Source organism: Lissotriton helveticus, chromosome 1_1 (assembly GCF_964261635.1).
Source record: "Lissotriton helveticus chromosome 1_1, aLisHel1.1, whole genome shotgun sequence".
NCBI classification, from domain to species: domain Eukaryota; kingdom Metazoa; phylum Chordata; class Amphibia; order Caudata; family Salamandridae; genus Lissotriton; species Lissotriton helveticus.
This window is the reverse complement of record NC_136057.1, coordinates 484,939,502-484,962,902: the sequence shown is the minus strand read 5'-3', so window position 1 is coordinate 484,962,902 and position 23,401 is coordinate 484,939,502. Positions and strand designations below refer to the sequence as shown.

The 23,401-nt window shown below is 45.0% G+C and overlaps 1 protein-coding gene across 1 annotated transcript in view; it reads left to right on the top strand.

The window, feature by feature from the left end:
• ZFC3H1 (zinc finger C3H1-type containing) overlaps window positions 1-23,401 on the top strand; it is an 830,061-nt gene that overhangs the window by 148,290 nt on the left and 658,370 nt on the right. Inside the window, exons 10-12 of the mRNA XM_078673923.1 lie at window positions 9,291-9,428; window positions 11,030-11,148; window positions 22,729-22,875. Of these exons, the coding sequence (XP_078530049.1) occupies window positions 9,291-9,428; window positions 11,030-11,148; window positions 22,729-22,875 (404 nt within the window). The remainder of the gene's footprint in view (window positions 1-9,290; window positions 9,429-11,029; window positions 11,149-22,728; window positions 22,876-23,401) is intronic.

Genomic DNA, 23,401 nt, shown 5'->3' with positions numbered 1-23,401 from the left:
GGGTGAGACAAATTATCCAGTATGGTTATTGCCTGGAACTCACTTCTACGCCACCCAAACACCGTCCTATGTACAAAGAGCACATAACACTGTCACAGCAAGAGGTCCAATCCATGCTACAAAAGGGCGCCATAGAGCCAGTCCCTTTTCAACACCAAGGAACAGGAGTATATTCTCTATACTTCCTAATTCCCAAAAAGGACGGGTCGCTCAGACCCATTTTGGACCTCAGACCTCTGAACCAATACATACTATCAGAGCACTTCCATATGATAACCTTACAACAAGTTCTCCCACTGCTTCAGCAGGGCAACTTCCTTGCCACATTAGACCTCAAAGACGCATACTTCCACATTCTTATACACCCAGCTCACAGGAAATATCTCCGGTTCACAATACAAGAACACTATCAATTCAAAGTTCTCCCCTTTGGAGTAACTACAGCTCCAAGGGTGTTCAAGTGCCTAGCTGTAGTGGCAGCACACCTCAGGCGGCAACACATCCACGTGTTTCCCTATCTCGACGATTGGCTCATAAAAGCCAACTCAGACATCCAATGTGCAAGTCGTACGTCCCAAACCCTCCAGCTGCTGCACAGTCTGGGTTTCTCAATAAATTACCCAAAATCTCATCTGCAACCCTCCCACATACAACAATATCTGGGAGCTACAATAGATACATCTGTAGGAAAGGCATATCCCAATCCAGTCAGGATAGCCAACATGCAGACACTAATTCAAAGGTTTTAGCCACAACACTCCCTACCAGCTCGAGTGTTCATGCAACTCATAGGCATGATGGCCTCCTGCATATTCATTGTCCCCCCATGCCAGACTTCAAATGCGTCCATTACAACTAAAAGACCTAGTGTTGGTAGACAGTCGCGCATACAACTCTCTGCAGTGGTGGAATCCACAAAACCTTTCCAAGGGGCGACTGTTCAAGAGCCAGTTCCACAACTAGTACTAACAGCGGACGCATCACTGACAGGACAGGGAGCCCACCTACATCAATACACAGTCCAGGGACTTTGGACGGCCAAGCAAAAGACACTGCATATCAACCACTTAGAGTGCTAGCATTTTTTCTGGAACTGAAAGCGTTCCAAAACCACATATACAACAAAGCAGTGTTGATCCGGAAGGACAACATGACAGCCATGTATTACATCCAAAAACAGGGAGGGACTCATTTCTCTACAGCTTTCCCACTTAGCGCAGAGCATATGGAGGTGGGCAATTCCAAAGAACATCTTTCTCCTAGCACAACACCTGCCAGCGAAAGACAATCAAATAGCGGATCTGTTAAGCAGACACAGCCAACAGATACACGAATGGGAGATTCATCCTCAAGCTCCAACCATTCTTCCAAGAATGGGGGCATCCAGAAATAGATTCGTTTGCCACAAACGAAAACTCCAAATGCCAGTACTTTGCCGCCTGGTTCCCACATCTGTTGTCACAGGGCAATGCGATATGGATGAACTGGTCAGGCAGATTTGCGTACACTTTTCCTCCAGCCCCACTGATTCCGCTAGTGGCACGCAAACTACGTCACCAGTCTGACACTGATCCTGGTTGCTCCAACATTGGCCAGACAACCATGGTACACAACATTCCTAGAACTCGCCGTGGTTCCACACCAAAGACTGCGACTATCGCCACATCTCCTAACTCAGAACCGTGGAGAAATCATCAACTGAACCTAGCGATCTGGCTCCTGAAGTCTTAGAATTTGGATATCTCAATTTGCCTCCTGATTGCATGAACATTATCAAAGAGCCCAACCACTAGAGCATGCTATGCAGCCAAATGGAAAAGATTTGTAATTTATTGCAACAATAACCAAATCAATCCATTAGACGCTTCAATACAAAACATTATCTGTTACCTGTTGCATCTTCAAAGATGCAATCTAGCATACTCTTCCATACGACTTCATCTTGCAGCTATAGCAGCTTACCTCCAAAACAGACAACACCTGTCTTTGTTAAGAGTTCCAGCAATCAAGGCTTTCATGGAAGGGCTCAAACGGATAATCCCTCCCAAACATCCACCTTCACCGGTCTGGAAGTTAAATATAGTACTTACCAGACGTATGGGACCTCCTTTTGAACCACTCCACTCATGTGAACTGCAATTTCTGACATGGAATGTGGTTTTTAGGTCTCGCTAGCGTTGCAGCGCAAAGCGCTGCCGCCAACGAGACTTAAAGTCGCCGTGTTTCCTCCCAAGGGAGACCTACCTGGGCACGAGCCGATTCAGACCTGGGCACGAGCCGATTCAGGTCTGTGAACGTGCTTCACAGTGGAACAGACCGGTGCATGAGCAGACACCGGTCTGTGAACGCGCTTCAAAGAAACGGTGAAGACTGCAGGCGCCGCTACTGTCTTGAGCCGCAGGGAACGCCAACGTGCACGCTCACGGCGTCACGCTCCGGCCCTCCCGTGTCTCTTCCGAGGCTGTTATGCGCTCCAGGCCGACTTGTTTGCATCCCCGCTGGCCACTCTCTCTTCTCGCACACCCACCCCGTCCTGGGTTCGGGCAGAGCTGCAGGCAGTGGGGCTGGAAGGGGAAGTATTGAGAGCTCCAAAGCGGCGTTAAAAGAACAGTAGCTCCGTGGTCAAGCCATGCAGAATAACTGGTAGCGCCAGCTCAGGACTCCGGACCACAAAGAGGGGAACGTGAGAAGTGCATCCCCTCCCTCCCTCCCTCCCTCCCTCTCTCCCTCGGACAAGCGGCGACAAGAGCGTGCATTCACCAGTTGGAGACGGCGGAGTGCGAGCGGCGACCATCGTCCTAGAGCCAGCGCGAGCCTGCACGTCCTAGGAACTTTTAGAACTCAGGTGGCGCGCAAGCCCTTAACCTGCAGCTTCGACGGGTGCGAGCTCTGCAGTACAAGACACAGGGGGAGCGTGCGTCACTGCCAGTGGTGAGCCCCGGAGGGCGCAGATTGTGGCATCCGCCGCCACCTTTGTTACTACACTGCCTCGTGCTGCTCTGTGCCCGGGGGCGCGCAGCCACGGGCGAATGCACAGCCGAGGAGGGACTGCCGCAACGCTGTATGCTGGAGTTCGTTCATGCCGCCGCCGGAGGAGTACTGCGTGTAGGCGGGGGTCACAGGTGTCACCAAGCGTTGCCACATGTCTCGCGCTCCCCGGCCCTGCGGCACAGTGCTGACTATCTGACCGACTACAACAACCCCCAGGACACCACCTGGTGGCAGAGCCAGAGCATGGGGGCAGGAGTGCAGTACCTTTCGAGCATCAACCTGATGCTGCATCTGGGTGAGTACAGAGACCTCAACACCCCTAACCCCCCTTTCACCACAAACATACTCCAAAGCTCAGAACTCCATTCGGGGAGCATCACCCTGACACTTCACCTGGTTAAGTACTCGGAAAGAACCCCCATTCTCATCCTAAGAAGACAGTTTAGCTAGCCTCCTCCTGGGAGAGCAGCTGCCTCTTGAAACCTTCCTTATACCGCAGCCCTCGTTATGGGACAATGACTCGCCAACCAACCCAATCTTAAATTTTACCCAGTCTCCCTCACTTTAAAATACAGTCTGGAAAGGCACCAGTTCCCAGGTTCTTAAAATGAGGGGAGGACGTATTCATTCCCGAACTCAAGGTGACCTTATTTCTAGCCTGAGCCATACGGAATGTGGATTGCGACAGTGCTTTCTGCACGCTTAAATACACATCGAATAAAGCACGGTTGGTGGATTCATATATTAACAAATCTAGCCACTCAGCCTGCCTTAAACTCTGCTTTTGTATTAATATTGGTGTGTGGTGAATTTGGTGTTGTGCTCAGCAAAAAACATAAACCAAATTGTAAACACTTGTAGTAATAGACGCTTCTTATTATTCTGTACCTTCCAGATATGTTCTATAACCTTTCTTAAGTCTCTCACTTTACCTTGTGTTACACATTGTAGGCCCCTGAGGGCATCTATTTCCATTAAGAACCAGTCTAGCAGAACAGACATACATATTTCATATTATGTACGTTTTTATTGACGGGCATTTTAGATTTTAAGACCCCAGACCATAGAAAAGATGCAATAAGTTAAGGTTCTTAAGCAGCACTGCTGCTTTGAGAACTATGCCCGTGGTATAAACTTGAAATGCACTGCAAGTGTCACAAGAATACTCCTCTCAGATGTTTTAGTATTTGTTAGCAGCTGCCGACACAAATTCAACCCTCCCATTCTTTCATCGAGGTGTGGGGTCGTTGTAGTCTCTGGGCAAAAATGTCACCTATTTGAGTATATCCGTATGAAAGTTCACCAGTTTAATTGTCAGGTGCTGCTTTGTACCACACGCAGAACCTGTTTCATTTTTGAAGCAGCCGGGGTTATTTTTTTTGTTAATATTTGCTAACAGTGCAACAGTTGGGGAGTTTGAAGCAGATTCATGTTTACTTTTAAAAAGCAGCTATGTAATTAATTGTATATTTTCGATGTCCCTAGCCTTAGTCCACTGTGCACTGTGTAGCTGCAGCCGATTTTTAAGAGTTGTCCCCAACCTTCATTCAGTTAAGAGCCCAGTATGACAAAAAAGTCGAGAGACCTCTGATATGCCCCTCTCAATCTGTTCACTCAATCTGTTGACTGCCAAGCAACTCCTGCAGTCGCTGTGATTTCCTGGCTGCGTTTTGCTAATCTGCTGCACCTGTAATGTTTTATGTGCTATCAAGGTTTGTGGTTGGTTCTGCACTTCTAATCATTTCTTGCCCAGAGCTGCATTACATCAGGTGCTGAGTTTCATCAGCTGACTTCACCCGCAGACGATATTTTTTTAAAATCTTGTACTTTCATTAATATGACCACCAAAGGCCCTGATTTTAAATAAAAACCACCAGAGCTTTGGTCTATTCCATTTCCCGCTGAAAGGCAATATTTCTCTCCTTGTCTTCCCGTTCCTAGCGTGTCATGCAGTTTGGTGCTTACTTTCCCTCCATGGTAAAGAACAGTAGATGTTTCAGCACCCAGCCTAATGTGCTGCATAGCTAAATACATATAAGGTCCCAAAGGCGAGACAGATTGTATTGGAAATGCTTGCTTTAATTGCCATCACTTCACTCAGACGAGTAAGTGAGTTACAGGCTTTAACTATTCAGGAACCTTACATGCAAATACATGCAAATAAGGTGGTACTAGGTACTAACCCTAAATTCATGCCAAAGGTCATTTCCACTTTCCATATCAATCAGTCCATTGAACTGCCCGTTTTCTTCCAAAACCCGCAGTCAGTAGCTGAAAGAGCCTTACACACACTAGCTGTATGAAGAGCTCTGCTATATTACATTGACAGAACTAAACCATTCATAAAGACAAGCAACTGTTTGTTGCTTACTCACCACAACATAAAGGTAACCACATCTGTAAATCAGGAATAGCTAGATGGATAGTTAAATGCATTCAAATATGCTACCACAAAGCTAAACGCACTCTAACAGTACCAGTATACAGTCTATGCAAAGATATGAATTCAGCGGCCCACATGCCTCGAACGGAAAATGCTACTTACCAGTATGCATCTGTTATTGGCATGTAAGGCTGCTGACATTCATATGGCCCACCCTCCTCCCTGTTGCAGCTGCAGGATTCTCTTTTGAATGGCCATCTCTTACTTACTATACTCCATCTTTGCCACAATGGCAAAAAAACTATCTGAGGACGGAGAAGAGGGAGGAGTCTCCTATCTCGTGATACTTCGAAGACTCTTCCAAGACAAAGTGCAATCATCCAGACCCAACACTAGGCGGCGATCTATGCAAAGATATGAATGTCAGCAGCCCTACATGCCAAGAACAGATGCATACTGGTAAGTAGCATTTTCCTTGTCTTGAGATGTGTATTATTAGTACTAGGCATGTTTTTGCTTGTAGGTTGCTTATTAATGCTCCAGTGTAAACGCTTTTGTGAAATGTATTATTCAAAGTTTTATATAGCGCGAACAAGATCCTTACAGATATCAGAGCGCTTCACAAAGACAGGGTAGGGGCAGTAGGAATGAACAGAGATAATGGAAGCAATATAATAGTCACTGACATGGTAGGATAATAACATATATAAAACATATCAATATACAAACAGGTATACAAGTAATATAAGACGGCACCAGTCATTGATCCCACTACAGAGGTGTTCAGGTACACCTTGGGTGTGTGGATGGCTTATACCAATGTCATAGTGTATAGAGAACACTGAGTGGGGGCATCGGGAGAGTGAATCAGTAAACCAAAGTGTAACATATATTGGTCGGTATTAAGAGAGTAGCGTAAAAGTGTCCCCCATCAAGTAGAAGTATGGTGCCAAAGGACAAGGTGAGCAGTGATACAGAGCAATGCAGAGTCTCTGATCCAGCACCTATAAGGATCAGGAGATCTTGGCCAGAAGGATGGTTTTCACCTCTTTCTTGAATAGTGCGGTGGAGGAGATAAGCCTGGTTTCAGGAGGGAGCGCATTCCAGATCCTGGGTGCCATTCCTGAGAAGGAGCGCTTGTATGTTTTCTCTTTCCGGAATCTACGAGGTTTCAGGAGTAGATTTTTTGTACTTCTATTGGATCTCGAACCTCCTGATATAGGCAACTTTTGAGCGAGGTAGTTGGGTGCCTTGTGGTGCACGGCCGCGTGTGTCATAACTGCAATTTTTAGCTGTATTCTGGCTTCAAAAGGCAGCCATTTTAGAGACTTTAAATCTGGGGATATATGCGAGTGTTTTCTTGAGCCAGTAATGAGTCTCGCGGCAGCGTTCAGTGAGGCTCTTAAGGGTGCTGTTGTGGATAGTGGGAGTCCGCTGAGGGCCACAATTCCGTAGTCTATTCGAGGGATGACTAAAGCTTGTACAGCAGTTTGGAAGTCTTCGGCAGGGAGGAAAGGTTTAATTTTCCTCAGTGTTGATTTGGAAATTAGCTCCTTTTGTGGCTTTGCTAACGTGCTGCTGCATGTTGAGCTTGGCGTCGAGTGTGATGCCTAGGGATTTTGCCGAATCCACGATGGTAGGTTGGACATTGAGCGCTGTTAGGTTATTGAGCCAGGTTTGGGTGGTGGAAATTTTCGCCGGGGGTGAGATGAGTAGGAACTCAGTTTTCAGAGCATTTAGTTTGAGGTGATTATCGGCCAGCCATGATTGAGTGTTAATAAGTGTAGAGTTCAGATGTTTGATATCTTCCGGGGATTGTAGCTTTAGGTAAAGTTGTGTGTCGTCGGCGTACATATGGAATTGGACATTGGAAGCTTGGAGCAAGGTGGCGAGCGGTTCCATGACTAGGTTGAACAGTGTGGGGGAGAGGGAGGATCCTTGTGGGACACCTAGATCTGCAGGCACAGGTGTAGATAGCACATTGTCAATCTTGAACTTCTGAGACCGGTTGTGAAGGAAGGACGAAAACCATTTGAGAACAGTTCCCGATAGACCCATTCTAGTGCTTAGCAGCTCCAGCAAGTTCTCATGTTTGACCGTGTCAAATGCTGAAGAGCGGTCAAGAAGGATGAGGAGGCAGGACTCATTGCGATCAAGAATTTGGAGGGCGTCATCAATTATGTGTGTCATAGCTGTTTCCGTGCTATGTTTCGCTCGGAAGCCTGATTGATGAGGGTTGAGGAGGTCAAATTGATCAATGTGTTTTGTTAGTTGGAGTTGGACACATTTCTCCAGCAGTTTGGCCAGGGTGGGGATATTGGTGATGGGTCGGTAATTGTTTAGGTCAGACGGATCAGCTGTAGGTTTCTTGAGTATAGGCGTGACTTGCCCCACCTTGAGGGAGTCTGGAATGAGGCCTTGTTGTAGGGAGCTGTTGATTATTTTGGTCCAGAGAGGGAGGAGCAAGGGGATGAAGTCTTTTACAGCATTAGCAGGTAGAGGGTCTGTGAGGTGATTAGAGGGCTTCACGGTGCAGAGCAGTTTGTGTATTGCTTCTTCCGAGTAGGTATCGAAGTACAGCCAGGATGCCATGTTTTTGGGTTGATTGTTAGACATTCTGGTGTGGTTGGGGAATCGACTTACATCCATGATGAGGTCATTTCTTATGTTGTCAGACTTTAGCTTAAAGAAAGCAGAGAAGGCTTCACAGTGTGGGGTGTCGCTTGTTGTGCTGTTTGATTGTATTGAGCATGGGTTCCATAAGTTGACATTGATTCTCTATGGTATATGTCTGATCATTATTTGATAACTTGTGTTGACCTCATTAAGAAAACGTTTAACATTTTAATTCATGACTGAGGCCTGCAGTCAAAGGGAGCGGAGGGTGGATTCTGGCAGTTTCTAGTTATTTTGTGATATTGTCGTGTATTTGTAAAGCTCACGTTAACAGAGGATTGTTACCCAACTTAATGGTACTTATTTTATCCACTTTAGATGGATAAAAGACTGAGTGGACCGGCTGGGAATTAAACCTGTGAACATGAGGTCAAACACAGGCCCCTTTATAGTGGATGCATTAGTCCACTAAGCTACCAGACCAGGTTTCTGTATCGTATTTTTAGCTGTGCCTCCTGAAGTTTGGATTGACTGGTTGTTCTACACCAGTCATCCCAGAGCGCTGATGTCCGTTTTCAGGCAACCATATTGAAACTCTTCCTTATCATAACCCAAATAAAAGGATTCTGCGGGGTCAGGTTGTTGATGGGGTTTTAAGAGTAGCTGAATGCATGTGTCCAAGTGAACCATGACCAAGGGTCTGGTAACTGCAGACTAAGTTGAACAAAGCACATGTTTTTTTAACACCCGTTAAGGTTGCAAATGGTCTTTAGATTTGCATTTGGGGAAGCTGTAGTGATGAATGACTATGCTGTTCCCTTGGCGTACTTCTCTTTAGAGCAATGTATGTCCGATACCTCTGGCTTTAGTCATCCTCTTCCAACACCTTGAAGCAGCCTGCAACAAGTGTGGTTGTTCCTTAGTGTAAGCTGTGCATGCCAGTAGAATGTTGTTGAGCACCCTCTCATAATCCATCACTGAATAGTCTGTTTTAAAGGAAGTGCATTTAATCGATCCATCTTGTAGTAGCCTGGTGGATTTAGGTGATACAACAGTATAGTTTGAAGTCTGGAGTACCCAAACAAACGGGAAGCTTCATTTGAAAACTATGATGGGAAATCAAATATATGAAAATCGCCTATTCATGTACCTTATTATGCAGGTATTTTGAAATACTTGCCTTTACTGTCTATAATTGGAAAGTAAAATCCAACTTTTGGAATTGAAATTGTTAATTTCAGAGACAGACCATTGTTCTGCTGTTGCTGACAGTTTGTTTTGCATAATTATTTCTGTTTAGCTTCCGAAACATAAGTCAGTGGTTGTGACTCTAAACAACGACTCGGATAGTGAATCTGATGTGGAGCAGTCTAACACTAATACGAGTGTCTTTGGAGGGCTGGAGTTCATGATCAAAGAAGCAAGGAGAACTGCAGAGGTAACTAAAAATATGCATGTGTTGGCATCTTATAATGCCCTTATGGATTATGTAGTGTCCGTGCGTCTAGAGCTCTAATTAATGAGCAGGACAAACTAGAGCATTTGTAGATTGTTTTCTTGTCACAAGAAGGCCATTAAGTATTGTTCAAGGTCTAGAATCTGTTGCAATGAAATTCACTTCAAGGTTGGAAGCCAAATTGGTGTTATCAAATTATTTCATATTTTGCAAAGTTTTATGCTTTAAATCTTGTATTAACTTGTTCATTTCTCGATTTTGAGAAAATGCTTCGATTTGTAAACTGGGTTAATGTTTTCTGACTTTATTTTATAAAACAAAATAATTGTGTTGTAGAAAATATTTAAATTTTACTTTCATAGAGAGGTACATCTTCTTAGTCTATTCCTTCAGCACTTAGATTTAAGGGTGGTGCATTGATCAGACTATTTTGAACTGAATTGTAATGATTACACCATTGTTTGTTCAAATAGAATGTTGGTATATTTAATGATTGATTGAATTATTTTAATATGTATGCTAAACTTTGCTATCTGCTGTCTGTGATGGGTTACTAGTCTGAAGCAGTTGAAAGACAAAGTCGAGCATTTAGTTTCTAAACCACGTTTGCTGTTAATGGCCTATTTGTTGAGATGTTGATTTGGATATTTGTTTAATTTACTAATGTGTTGTATTGTCTAATGTGTTGTCTCTTATTGAAATGCACCTAAACAGCGTGACTGCGCATCTTGAACTGCTTATTAACATGGTTATATAGGTAGATGGTATGAATACAGGTGGCCTCCAGAACACCAGTGGTAAATTACATGTTCACCACCTTAGAAATTGCGGAATAATCATAAATTGACCCAAAAAGGTGTCCCACGCGTGATGTTTTGCTGGTTGTCCTGATAGTGAGTGCTTCCAACAGTCTTGGCTTGATGCATTCTTCTGGTACAAAAGGGGGTGGTGGTGATGGACGGAGCATCTGGTACAAAAGGGGGTGGTGGTGATGGACGGAGCATCTGAACCAATCAAACACTCACACCCAGTCAACAGATCTGGGTTTAATCCATCACCGTTCTTTAGCCCACTCTGCCACCCCAGTTCAGACATGGCCATATGCAAAACAGTCTGACCCTGTGCCTCATGCGAACAGTCCAGCCCGAACTGCCAAGCCAAGCTATCCTGGCTGATGATGGCTGATAGCCAGAAACCAGTCCTAGGATGCTTGATTCCGGTCCAGGGAAGACATGGCAGTTCGGGCTGGACTGTTCCCATGAACTGGGTTGGCTTGGTGAGCAAAATAACGATGGATTAAACCCAGATCCGTGACTGGGGGTGAATGTTTTGCCATTGTGCAACATTCCGTCCATCTTGTGTGTTTTGTTGATGCATTCTTCTACCTTTCTCGGACTGCTTTAGTAATGTTTTCAAATTCAATCAGGCCTGCTTTTTTTTTTTGGGTTGTGAATACTGTAGCTAGTAATCCATACTAAAACAGATCTAGCCTTATTTTGCAATTGATTTATATCCTTTTTCTCGTTTTAGAGCTTAACTGTTCAATTTTTCCTATTTTTAATACTGTTCTTTCTCTTGGCCAGGCTTCTAAACCTAAAGTGTCACCAAAATCTGAGAAAGAAAACGATCCTATGAGAACTCCAGAAGCTTTACCCGAAGATAAAAAGATTGAGTATCGTCTGTTAAAAGAAGAGATTGCTAGGTATATTGACTAAATATTTGTAATGAAGATGAGCCCCCTCCAACCCTCCTCTCAAGCTATAAACACTATTTTTGTAAGAGGCATAGTTATCTGCATTCTTGGCTCTTTAGTTGTTTCTCTGTGAAAGGTCTCTTGAGTCACAAGATGTGGCATGATTCTTCCTTTTGGTGTATAGTGCACACATGCAGTGATTTCAGTTTAAATTGTTTTTTTTCTGCCATATAGTTCTGATGTATACAGAGTGGGTGTCTAAGCTAGTATAGTTCGTTCATTATAGATCTCATTGTATTCGATTCAGGCTTAGTTTTCTTTAGTCTTTCCCAAGCGTGTATATAGTCTAAGCTCTGAGCCTCATTGACCTATTGTCCCACAAAGAGTTCCACCACCTGTCCTCTTATCACTGTAGAATGCTGCCTGGGTTATGGAGCTGACTGAATATCCAAATTTCCCTTCCTGTTACAACTACATATGGGCAGACCACCACAAAGTGTGTAATTTGTGTCTGACCTCCCCCTCTCCCCCCAGTGCACAGCTTGCCTTGCTTTCAGCCACAATGTTACTGAAGGGAGTGGTGTTACGCACACTGGAGAATATACCAGGAGAATTCATACGGGAGCCCAGACTTCTTTGTGGAAGATCCCCTCCGTACCAAAGAACAATAAGAGGCTGGCCCTTTGGGGCCCCGGTTGCGCAGCAGGCGTTCAGCCTAGGGACCACAAGGGAATGGATAACGTCGAGCTGACACCCAAGACTGCTGGTAGGCACACCAAGACCATGCCCACGGTTGTGAGTATGCCGTTAGCCCCTGAGCCCATACCAACAAGCAAGTTCTCCAAAGGGAAGTCCCACTCTGTTCCTGCAAGAGTCATGCATTCGGGCCCAAGCATGTGTGCAAAGAAAAAAATCATGCCTCGGGCGTCTACCGACTTAGGGCTGCGGGCCACACAGGCCAAAACATTTGGAGCCCAGGAAGTCTCTGACCTAAATATCCTCTCTCATTAGCTGTTGGTTGGACACAAAGCATCAGGGCCTACACCTGAAGGCAGCACTGATGCCTTCAGTTGTGCTTGGGCATAATACCTAGTCAACCCTGAAAACATCACTGAAAGCGAAGCAGACTTTGAGTCCTCCGTCCACGATCGGACCAGATGATGTGGAGGCTCAGATCCTCAAACCTCGACAGTAATTCAGTGCCAGACAGAAGTATGTGTTTCTCCACTCTGTTGGCAAAATCACAGCAAGACTCCTCCACCAGTCCCTCTGGACCCTCTTTGAAAGAGGATGCTGACCTTTTGAGGGGGAACCTTCCTTAAATTCTTTCTCTCCAGAGCTGGCTCTGAAATGGAAGGAGAGTTCTTCAGTATTAGGGGTGTCTTTCATAGATTCACATGCCTGAATCATTCCCCGTCGTCGGAGTGGGAGTCCCACGGTACATAAAAAAGCAATAATATGCAATACATATGTAGTAAATACCAATAAAAACAAACCAGGAAGTAAAGTAGCCCAGCTACAGTAAGAAAAACTTCCACATCTATGACAATCCTAGTCATTTTGTATAGTCAACTACAGCCAATCGGGCGCCAGCACCCACCAGAATGTTCTCCCCAGAGGCTCAGGCTCTCAGATTTTCTACCGCACGTCGTGTGAAGGGAGTCTCCCTGAGCTCTGCTCAGTTCTTTCAACTTATCTTCCTTTTGGATAATTTCTTCTAGATTGTCTTCAAAGAAGTCTCTGTTTAGAGCCTGTGACTCTTGTGGTAAGCTCCGGCTTTTTAAAGAGGACCCCCACAAGAAATGTATTTACTGCCTCTATCCAGATCATCAGGTCAAGGACTGTAAGATCTGCAGAACCTTTCCTCAAAAGACTCTCAGAGACCGAGAGGGTCGGTTGCTTTAGTGGCTACAAAGGCTTAAGGATTCTGATAATCCTGTTTCTGAGGTTGGCAGTATTGCCTCTGGTTCCACTTCAGTGTCTAATAAGAGGCCTGCGTCTGAGGTATTGCCATCCCCTGGGGCTAAGGTTGTTAAGAAGCATCAACCTTCTAAAGGTTCTGACAGGCCTTCTACTTCTAAGGCTGCCCCCTCAGGCAAGGGTTTGGAGGTTCCTTCTATACCTTAAAAACGATCTACCAAGAGCTTGCCTCCGACATCTGACAAGATTTCACCTCAGGAAACTTCTTTCTCGTCGACGACGCCTTCTTCTGTTTTCTCGTCGACGAAGACCTCCGTTGACGCATCATCCACGTCGACGATGACCTCATCTCCTAAACCATTGATGATTATGACTACGACAGCTTCTTCCCCTACCATGGTCTATGTTACGGTAAGACCAATCTCGTCGACGACGGCCGTCCTCGACTCCTCGTCGTCGGCTCCTCTGAAGGCTCTACCGTCGACGACGAAGATGCCATCGACTGCTTCGTCGGCGAGCTCCATTCCGCCGACGAAGTTGCCACCGTCGACTAAGTCGTCAACTAAGGTTGCACCGTCGACGACTAACATCCCGTCGACGCAGTCCGTCCCGTCGACGCAGTCCGTCCAGCCGCAATTGTCGTCTTGCACTGCGCTACAGGTATGGTCACCGTCGAGGGTGTTCTTTACGCCAAAGCCATCATCGCAGGTACCTGACCGACTTTTAGACTGACAGTGAGGATGATGTGGTTCATACGTTCGGAGCGGCCACTAGTCCTTCTGAGTTGAATATCAAGTTGCAAGAAGACGAACTTGAGGATGAACAACCACCTGTACAGATGGAGCCTCAGATGGACAGTTTACCTGTCGCGCAGGTACCAGTTGCCTTACTGACCAACCTTCAATGCATGTTGGACGATTATTATAGAAGGTTTTCACCTTCTGAAACTACGGGCTCAGTGCCTGCTACTCCGGCCACTGAAGTACCGGTGCCAGTTTTACAACCAACAACTCCTGTTTCACCTACTTCGCAGCCTCAGGTGGAGGAAGTAGATCCTCAGTCTCACCTTTGCATCAAGCAGTCTCAATTTCACCACCAGTGGACGTGGTTAGCTTCCACCTTTTAATGGAACGTGCAACTAGACGTTTTCATATCAATATGGAGCATAAGGAACAAGACTGTTTCCTATATGATTTTAAAGATCAGCCCAAGAAACAGATTAAGTCTATACCCATCATTGACTTCATTTGGCAGGAGGGTATAAAAGTCATGGCAACCCCGGCATCCATTCCTCCAGTCCTGCCACGTTTGGAAGAGAAATACAGAGCACCGGACAAATCTCCTGCGTGCCTTATCGGACAGCCGAAACTTGACTCTGTGATTGTCCAGGCAGCTCAAAAGAGGGCTCGGAACCCCTCTTTTCCACTTACAGTCCCGCCAGACAGAGATGGCAAACGCCTAGATTCAATAGGGAAACGTGTTTCCACTATGGCAGCTACGACAGTTCGAGCGGCAAATTCATTGGCCATCTTAGGAAGGTATGACCGACAGATGTGGTCGGACATTGCACCATTTATTGATCTCCTACCTGAACCTTCTAAGGCTGAAGCGCTCAAGATACTACAGGAAGGCCAAAGAATCTCAGAAGAGATTATTGATTCAGCAGTGGATGTAGCCTCAACGGGCTTTCGGCAGCTAGCGGGAGCTGTGGTTCTTCGCAGACAGGGTTGGATACGGTCGTCTACTTTTAGACAAGAAGTACAAAATAAGGTGCTGGACTTGCCATATGATGGCGAATATCTGTTTGGCCCTCAGGTGGAGGATGCCTTACAGACAATAGATACTGAAACAGCAAAATCTTTAGGTACCCTCCAATTCCGCAAGCCGCCCTTTCGAGGAGCGAGAGGACGAGGATCGTCTCTACCAGAGGTGGATATAACCAACAATCCTCTTACAGACAAAACAATCAACGATACCATACTCAACGATATCAATCTTACGGCCAGAGAAAGCCCACTTATGCCCAGAACAGGGGAAAGGCAAATTATTGTGGAAAAGATAAGCGCCAATGAGACTTTTCACCTGCCACCACCACTGCCCTGCTCTCAAGAACGAATTGGAGGACGAATATCCACATTTTACTCCAATTGGCAGTCAATAACATCAGACAAATGGGTCTTGGATATTGTGGCCAGGGGTCATGCCCTAGAATTCGAGAAATTTCCTCCGAATGTTTCCCCGAAAGGACCACCCCCAGCTCACCTGAAGGAGCTATTTGCCCAAATCAAATTGATGATGCAAAAAGGAGCGATCGAGAGCGTACCTCAGAAGATGAGGGGAATGTGGTTTTACTCCAGATTTTTTCTAATAAGGAAGAAAAACGGGGAGTGGCGCCCGATTCTAGATCTTCGCGCTCTAAACAAGTACTTAAAAAAATTAACTTTCAGCATGTTATCGCTCCAGGAAATATTGCATCTTTTGGCAGCGGGAGATTACATTGTCACCTTAGATCTCCAAGATGCATATTTCCATATTCCCATTCTACCTCGCCACAGAAAATTCCTGCGCTTAAGGGTGGCTGGCAGGGATTACCAATTCAAAGTTCTTCCTTTTGGACTACGGTCAGCGCAAAGAGTTCCAAGGTTCTAGCTCCGGTAGCGGCGCACCTCCGGCTGGAGGGAATCCAAATTTTCCCATACTTAGACGACTGCCTTATAAAGGCTAATTCTCGAGCAGGCGTGCAATCTCATCTACAACAGTGTCTACACCTGTTCCAATCTCTGGGCCTGTCCATCAATCTCGAAAAATCCCAATTGAGACCTTCTCAAAGACCAGCTTTCTTGGGAGCCACATTGGACACTCAGAATCTGCAAGCCTTTTTCTCGGAGGGGAGACAAAGGCAAATGACAAATGAAGATAAAAAACATGGCGCAGAATCGGTTATCAAAAAAGTCAGTTTCTGTTCGGCTATAAAAGTCCTTTCTGGGGATGGTATCTTCTTGCATCCCATTACTGCCAAACTGTCGTCTCAGAATGAGACCTCTCCAGGAAGAGCTAACCCTGCAGCGGTTACAAGTCTCCGGGACGTTCGAAGATCTTATCAAGATCACACCGCTAATGCAAACCTTCCCAAAGTACCTTCGGATTTTCACCTTAACGAACCAATTCTGAAGTCATTTTTTCCTAACCCGCAATCACCGGCGGAAAGGGCATTGCATACGCTGGATGTTAAGAGATGTCTTAAATTCTATCTGCAGAGGACATCCGTCTTCTGCTCTTCTGACCAATTGTTTATCACCTACGGTGCTATTCATAAGGGGCAGGCAGTTTCAAAACAGACTATTGCAAGATGGATATCTTCTGCCATTGCCTTTTGCCCTATGCAAGCAGGACGACCGTTGCAAGCAGCTCCTAGAGCTCATTCCACAAGAGCAATGTCATAGTCTACGGCTTTATTTGCTGGAGTTCCTATTCAGCAGATCTGCAGAGCGGCTACTTAGGGCAGTCGCCATACATTTACCAAGCATTACTGTCTGGACGCAACCAGCGAAGCTGATACTTCTGTGGGTCGTGCAGTTCTACGAAATCTTTTCAAATAAGGTGAGCCTCTGTTTCCCACCTCCATTACATGTTTACATGATTGCATTATCCTGTGCTTTACTGATGTGTATTTTCAGTTTACACTGCTTTATGACTTATGCTGACAAGCTTTACAGCCATTGACGTCTGCCTAGCACGGATTTGTACTGCTAGCTACTCTGATTCAGGCATGTGAATCTATGAAAGACATCCCTAATACTGGAGAAGAACAATAGTTACTTACCTGTAATCTGTGGTTCTCCAGTATTGGTGTCTTTCATAGATTCACATGCAACCCGCCCACCTCCCCTCAGAGGCTTTTAGGCTTTTTTGGGTTTACCTACACTCCTTGCGAGAAAATCTGAGAGCCTGAGCCTCTGGGGAGAACATTCTGGTGGGTGCTGGCGCCTGATTGGCTGTAGTTTGGACTATACAAAATGACTAGGATTGTCATAGATGAGGAAGTTTTTCTTACTGTAGCTGGGCTACTTTACTTCCTGGTTTGTTTTTATTGATATTTACTACATATGTATTGCATATTATTGCTTTTTTATGTACCGTGGGACTCCCACTCCGACGATGGGGAATGATTCAGGCATGTGAATCTATGAAAGACACCAATACTAGAGAACCACACTTCCTCTGCCACAAAGCCCACGTCTACCTCCACCACACACGTACACACCACCCCTCTGGCTCTGCTGGAGTCGCCGGAGGGGTCACCTCTTGATGAATCCGGGGACAACTATAATGTAGGCTCCAAATCTGGGTCACTTCCCAGTTAAGGCCACTGCCTGGATGACACTGCAGCCTATTATGAAGGCTGAACTATTTCACAAAGTGAACATGCAAGTCACCCAAGAGGAGGCTCCTTACTCTTGGAGATACTCTCCAAGTCCGACTGCACAGTCCAGTTTACCTATGCTGATGGACATGTTGGAATTTGCTTTGGATAACTCTAGGAAGCCTGTCCAAGCCGAATAGTGACACAAGGGTAAAAAAGAAATTCAAACACTTCCCTACTGACAGATGTACATCAAGGGACACGTCCCTTGTGACTTACTGATGGTCCACACGGCCTGAAGCGTGCCTCTGCTCAGGGTACTGTTGATGCTTCTGTAGAAAAGGAGAGCAAATGCTATCAATTCAACTGGCAAGAGGGTAGCAATTGAGCCATTGGCGTTTAGGCGACTCTTTGGCACTCCTGTCACAATGTGATAGGGCCCAGTGGAAGGACATGCAAGAACTTTATAAGCATCTTTCTGAGTACAGAAAATGAAGTGCGGGGATAGTGTTTGAGGGAATAGTCCTTGCCAGAATTGCCTGTGCATTATATACAGCTAAAATAGCCTCTAGGGGCTTCAACTTAAGCGGGCTCCTGAGGTGCCAAACCTGGCTCCGTATCTGTGTTCTAGTCTGAAGTCCAGCAGTGTTTCCTTAACCTCCCATTAAACCGGTTGCACCATTTCAGTCTGCATGTTGATAGGAAGCTGGAACAAAATGAAAAACCTACGGATATAGCAAATCTCTAAACCACTTCTTACAAGGGCTCCTTTCGTAACAAGAGCCCAGACTGATCCAAGACTACCTATCCTTAACTGCATTCTTACCAGAGGCAAAAGCAAACTGGGAGTAGGTATAGTAGTTGTCTTATGGGGTTAGGTCAAAGGTGGCCCCAGCAAGGGAGCTGCCACCTTCAAGCAATGACTTGAACCGCTGCCTCCCCCCTGATCGCACATTACTTGTCAGGGTGAGGATACTAGATTTTTCCTTTCATTGGGAGAAAATCACATTTGATTAGTAGGTTCTAGCTGTTGTCCAAATGACTATTGTCTCAAAGTACACACAATCACTCCCAACATAGTCCTCGGCATGAACACTTCTTCCTCCTTCAGGAAGAAGTGACTTGTCTCCTATAAAAAGGTGCTGTAGTGAGGTGGCCTGCAACATCAGTGCAGCAGTGTGTGCTTATTGCTACTTCCTTATCCCCATCCTTGACCATGGGCCTATCCACCGCTACAGCCTATCAGTTTTTAGGTCTCGGCTAGTGAGGCTGCGCACATGCGCAGTCTCGCTGGCGAGATTTAATGACATAGAGGAGAACATCACTAGCGAGGTTAAGCCCCGCCCCTCTTCTCCATTGGCTGGCCAGCCATTTAAGAAGAGGTCCCAGTGACGTTCTTCTTTCTTTTTAAGCCCTGTCCTTTTCAGACTGGCGGGCGTGGTTTTGACTGTTTCTGTTTACATTCTTTTAAGAGCCGTCCTTTTCAGACTGGGGGCATGTTTTCCTGCTGAAGTAAAAGCTTTCTTATCTTTATGGGTCGAGATTTACATGCACCACCCTACTGCCTCGAAGATAGTTTCGTTTTTTTTTTTGCAGGTGACTATTGTTTTTTTCCTATATAAATTCTCTTTATACCAGTTAAGACCAATTTTTTGGGGAACTGCATTTACAACTCAATCAGTTGCCACATGTATGCGTGGTAAAGGGAGTCAGCGCTCCAGATTCAGAGCGGATGAGTGGGGAGAATGGAAGTAACTGGAAGGATCGGGATACTGCTTGGTGAGTAGGGCTGGGATTGGGGTAGTTTTTTGGCTGAGGACTGGTGGCAGAGTAGTTTGTAGGGATGGTGGCTGAGTAGTGTGTAGGGATGGCGGCCGGGTTTTAGGGCTCAAGGTGGGGGTCCTGGTAGTATTTAGGACTGGGGGCCAGTTTTAGGGCGCGGGGCTGGATTAGATTTTAGGGTCGATTTTGTTTTTAGTGCTGGAATCGGTTTCAAGGCGGTGGATGGGTGTTAAAGGGCTGCAGTCGGGGTAAATTTCAAGGTTGGGGGATGAGTTTTAGGACTGTGCAGGGGGCCAGGGTAGTTTTTAGGTCTCGCGCCTAGCGTTGCAATGGAGACTTCTTGTAGGGTGTTTCAAAACTAACCTAGGAATCCCACATGCTTGTGCGTGTGCTTTTCCTTTTGGCCCACGCTATTAGCCTTTGGGTGCATCTTGTTAACAAAGACAGCACGCAATTGGCCAAAGGCTGGGGCATTGCTCCGCCCATGGCCTGTTGGTGTCTGTTACCCGCACCGCAGCCATTTGGTTTCAATTATCGTTCCCAGACAAGGGCGCGATAATTGAAACCACATGTCTAGCTGTGGCGCGTGCGGGCTTCTTATTTTTTGGATCCATTTCACAGGGAAGCAACTAAATAAAAGGAAAGAGTGGTGGGTTGCTTGCGCACACTACTCGCACACTTGTTCTTTTTGTTATAGATTTGTGATTACTTGTTAATGTATTTAGCAGATACCGTTTTAGCCAGAAGTTGTAACTCAAAACTTTTCTTAAGATTCTGTTCTTGTAGTGTTTAATGCTGATGGTATGAGTTCACGGCTCCGTTCGGCACCTGCAGAGAGAGGGTGTCATGAGAGTTGCGTTAGATTAATGGACTAGTTCCCACCTGGAAAGCAGTTGGCCCTTTAATGCAGGCGCTGTAAATTACACATTGGTTTCTGGGTGGATGAAGCACACTCACTGGTGGTTATTTACAGCACAGATTCTCGCCTAATGAATACGTTTTAGTCAGCAGCTTTTAGACTGACTAAATGGCTGAGGTAAAAATAGCAAAAGCTACCTCGAACTCGCTCCTTTTAATATTGAGCCAAATCTCCTGTTTTCGGCCTCGTGTGGAGCATCGGCTGTCTGGGAGGTCTTAACGTCACAGCTGGCCGCTTCACTGCTGTACGAAAGCCAATCACATGGTGGCATCGAATCCCATAATCGAAAAATAAATTAATTAATAAAATTATGTCTGCATCATTCCTGAAGCATGTTCATGTGTAAGATGCATGCTCGCACCTATTTTATGCATGTGCACGCATTGGAAATGACACAACCACCATAAACGGCTGCGTCAATGAAACGGTTTGGTTTTTTGATTTATTTTTTTTACTAATGTTGCACAGCTTTGGCAAAAAGCATTTGCAAAGTCAGGGTATTCAAAAGCGAAACCTGTTTCATTTCTGAATGCTTGTTCTCGCTTGGCATCTGACACTTACATCCTGAGGATTGGAAGTAGTAGAGGTGTGACAAACAAAAATTAAACTTTCGCTAGCGGGATCCACACATGTCGAACGCATGCATCCTGATACACATGCAAAACGTTGATATTATAACTGCACCCACCTACTTTTCTTAGCATTGAGACATGATTTCTTCATGTAGGTCACTTTAATACAGGGCATTGCTGAAGTGTATATCACAATGTAGATTTGAAACATGCCTTTTTTAAATCAATAATATTTAATCACAAAATATATTACTTTAGTTATCTATCAATTCTCCTTAAATTCGATGTTTTATAACCCAAGTAAAACAGATAATTACAAAGACATGCTTAAAAAGTTTAGAAATATTAATCCTATTAAAAAAAAAAAAAACTATTGTGTCTTTGATTGCTGGGACATAAGTAGCTCTGGTCACACAGGCAGCTCTCAGAGCTCCTGCCTGGAAGAGATGATGAATGATGAAATAGCTAGATTTGACCTTTGACATATTAACACACCCTGATGGATGTAACGGGCGATAATAAATTTGGCTGTGCTCTAGTACTTAATTCCAATTGCACTTGCATCTTATAGCAAACTAGGTTTATCCTATAGGATCACCTCCCCAGAGCCAAAATAAATCTGAGCCGTCTGTAGGAATGGCTAAACAAGGATTTGCAATGCAATAGGTCTCGCATTTATGCGAGTTTGAGCTATTGACATTGTCAGTAATGACTTTTATTTTTCTTTTAAAAACATAAATAAAAGGCATTATTTACAATGCCAATAGCTGAAACTTTCGTAACTGCGAGACCTATTGCATTGCAAATGCTTGTTAGGGTTGGGTTTTAGAGCTTAGGACGTGGGTAGGGGGGGCTGGTTCGTTTTTAGGGCTCTGTATTGGTTTAAGGGCTCTGTATTGGTTTAAGGGCTCAGGGCTGGGGTCGTTTTTAGGGCTGGGTGTTGGTTTAAGGGCTCAGGGCGGAGTGCTTTTAGGGCTGGTGGCAAGGTCTTTTTCAGGGGTGGGGGCCGGGTTTTAGGGCTTGGTGCGGGGGGCTGACTTGTAACCTTTACCATGTATATGCCTTTACCAATCTTGCCTTTACAATGAAAGTTGTTGTAAAGGCATCTGTGGTAAGGATGCGGTCGTGGTAAAGACCATGTTAAGGCTTGCAATATAATTGCATGCGTGGCTGCATCATGCAACACAATTTTTCCCATAGATGAAGTTATTTTTTTTGCTAATAACTTTGGTGTAGTTTTTCGAATCTTCACTAAATTTTCTAAAAAAAAATGCCCTACTTTGCCTAATTCTACATGGAAAGTTACAGGGAAAATTCGTCCGGTGGTTCGAGAAAGATTTTTCCCCTTGCAATGTCTGGGGATTTTGCAGTTTCTAGACACACCTACAGGCTGAAACATTGACTAGTTTCACACCAATTTTGGCAGAAAGCTATATCTTGGTCCAGTAAGAGTCCTGTTTGTAATTTGGTGTAAATCTGTAGAGTAGTTTTTGAGTCAATAAAGAAATAAAATGTTGTACATCTAGGGACGCGGATAGATATGTGTATATATATGCATGTGTGTGTATATATGTATAGTGTGTATATGTGACCAAAACCACAAACTTGTATTTCTTTGACACCAGAATGAATACCTTGTAACTATCGTGAAGATCTTTTCTGTTGCTACTCTTCCCACTTTAATATATATAATGCAGTCTACACCAACAGGAGTGTCACCACATCTTGTGAATCGAGAGACTACGAATAAAATAACATAGAAATGTCCAAGCCTGGCACTGGATAGCAGGAATATGCCAAGCATGTGAATCTACAGCACCACACACAATGGTAATAAGTAGCATTTCTATTTTTAGAATGAATACTTGGGTCTTCCAAGCATCCAGTGAGTTGGAAAAGGCTAGAAGCTCCTCTATTTTTGCAGGCCTTTTAAAGTGTTTTGTCTACAGTACATTGCGTGTTCAGAATCGGTACGTATTTTCAAACATCATCTACTTAAAGCCAAAAATATGCTTTTTTTTTTTTTACCACAGTCGAGAGAAGCAGCGCTTAATAAAATGTGATCATTTGAGGACAAACTCTTCTCCTGCAAACTCTGATGTGGAAATTGATGGTACTGGTAGAATAACAATGGTCGCTACTCATGTCACAGAAGCGGAAGCAAAACATCGGAAACATAAGTAAGTATGGATTTGAAATGAATTTTTTTAAATGAATTTTATTTAAGGGTTTTTAACCATCGTAGTTGATGACGGAATGAATATTCATTTTAACACCTTAGCTCCTGATGCTTCCCTTGTTCCCCTTTGCCTACCAAAAAGTGTAGCTCTCTCATTGCGAAAGACCTATAATAGGCTTATTAAAATATTACCATTGGCTTAGGTCCCACCTATCTCTTTCCATTGAGTGTCTTTGTCACTCATTTACTTACGTCCTATACAATTGCTGGTCTCTCCCTGCCAGTTATCCTTTTGATTGGCTGACTCCCTCTAATGCTCCCGATTAAGGAGCTACTTTTTTCTTTCTGGTTAGGTGTTCCATGAGTGCATGCCCCTCTCCCCCCCACCTTCCTGTCTGCTCTATTTTTTACACCCTCTTGCCTGCTCTCTGTTGTTTCCCCCCTTTTGCCCGCTCCCATTCCCCCCCCCCCCTCACTCTCCTCTCCGGCTCATCTTTTCTTCTGCCCGCTCTCCTGTTGCTCCTGCT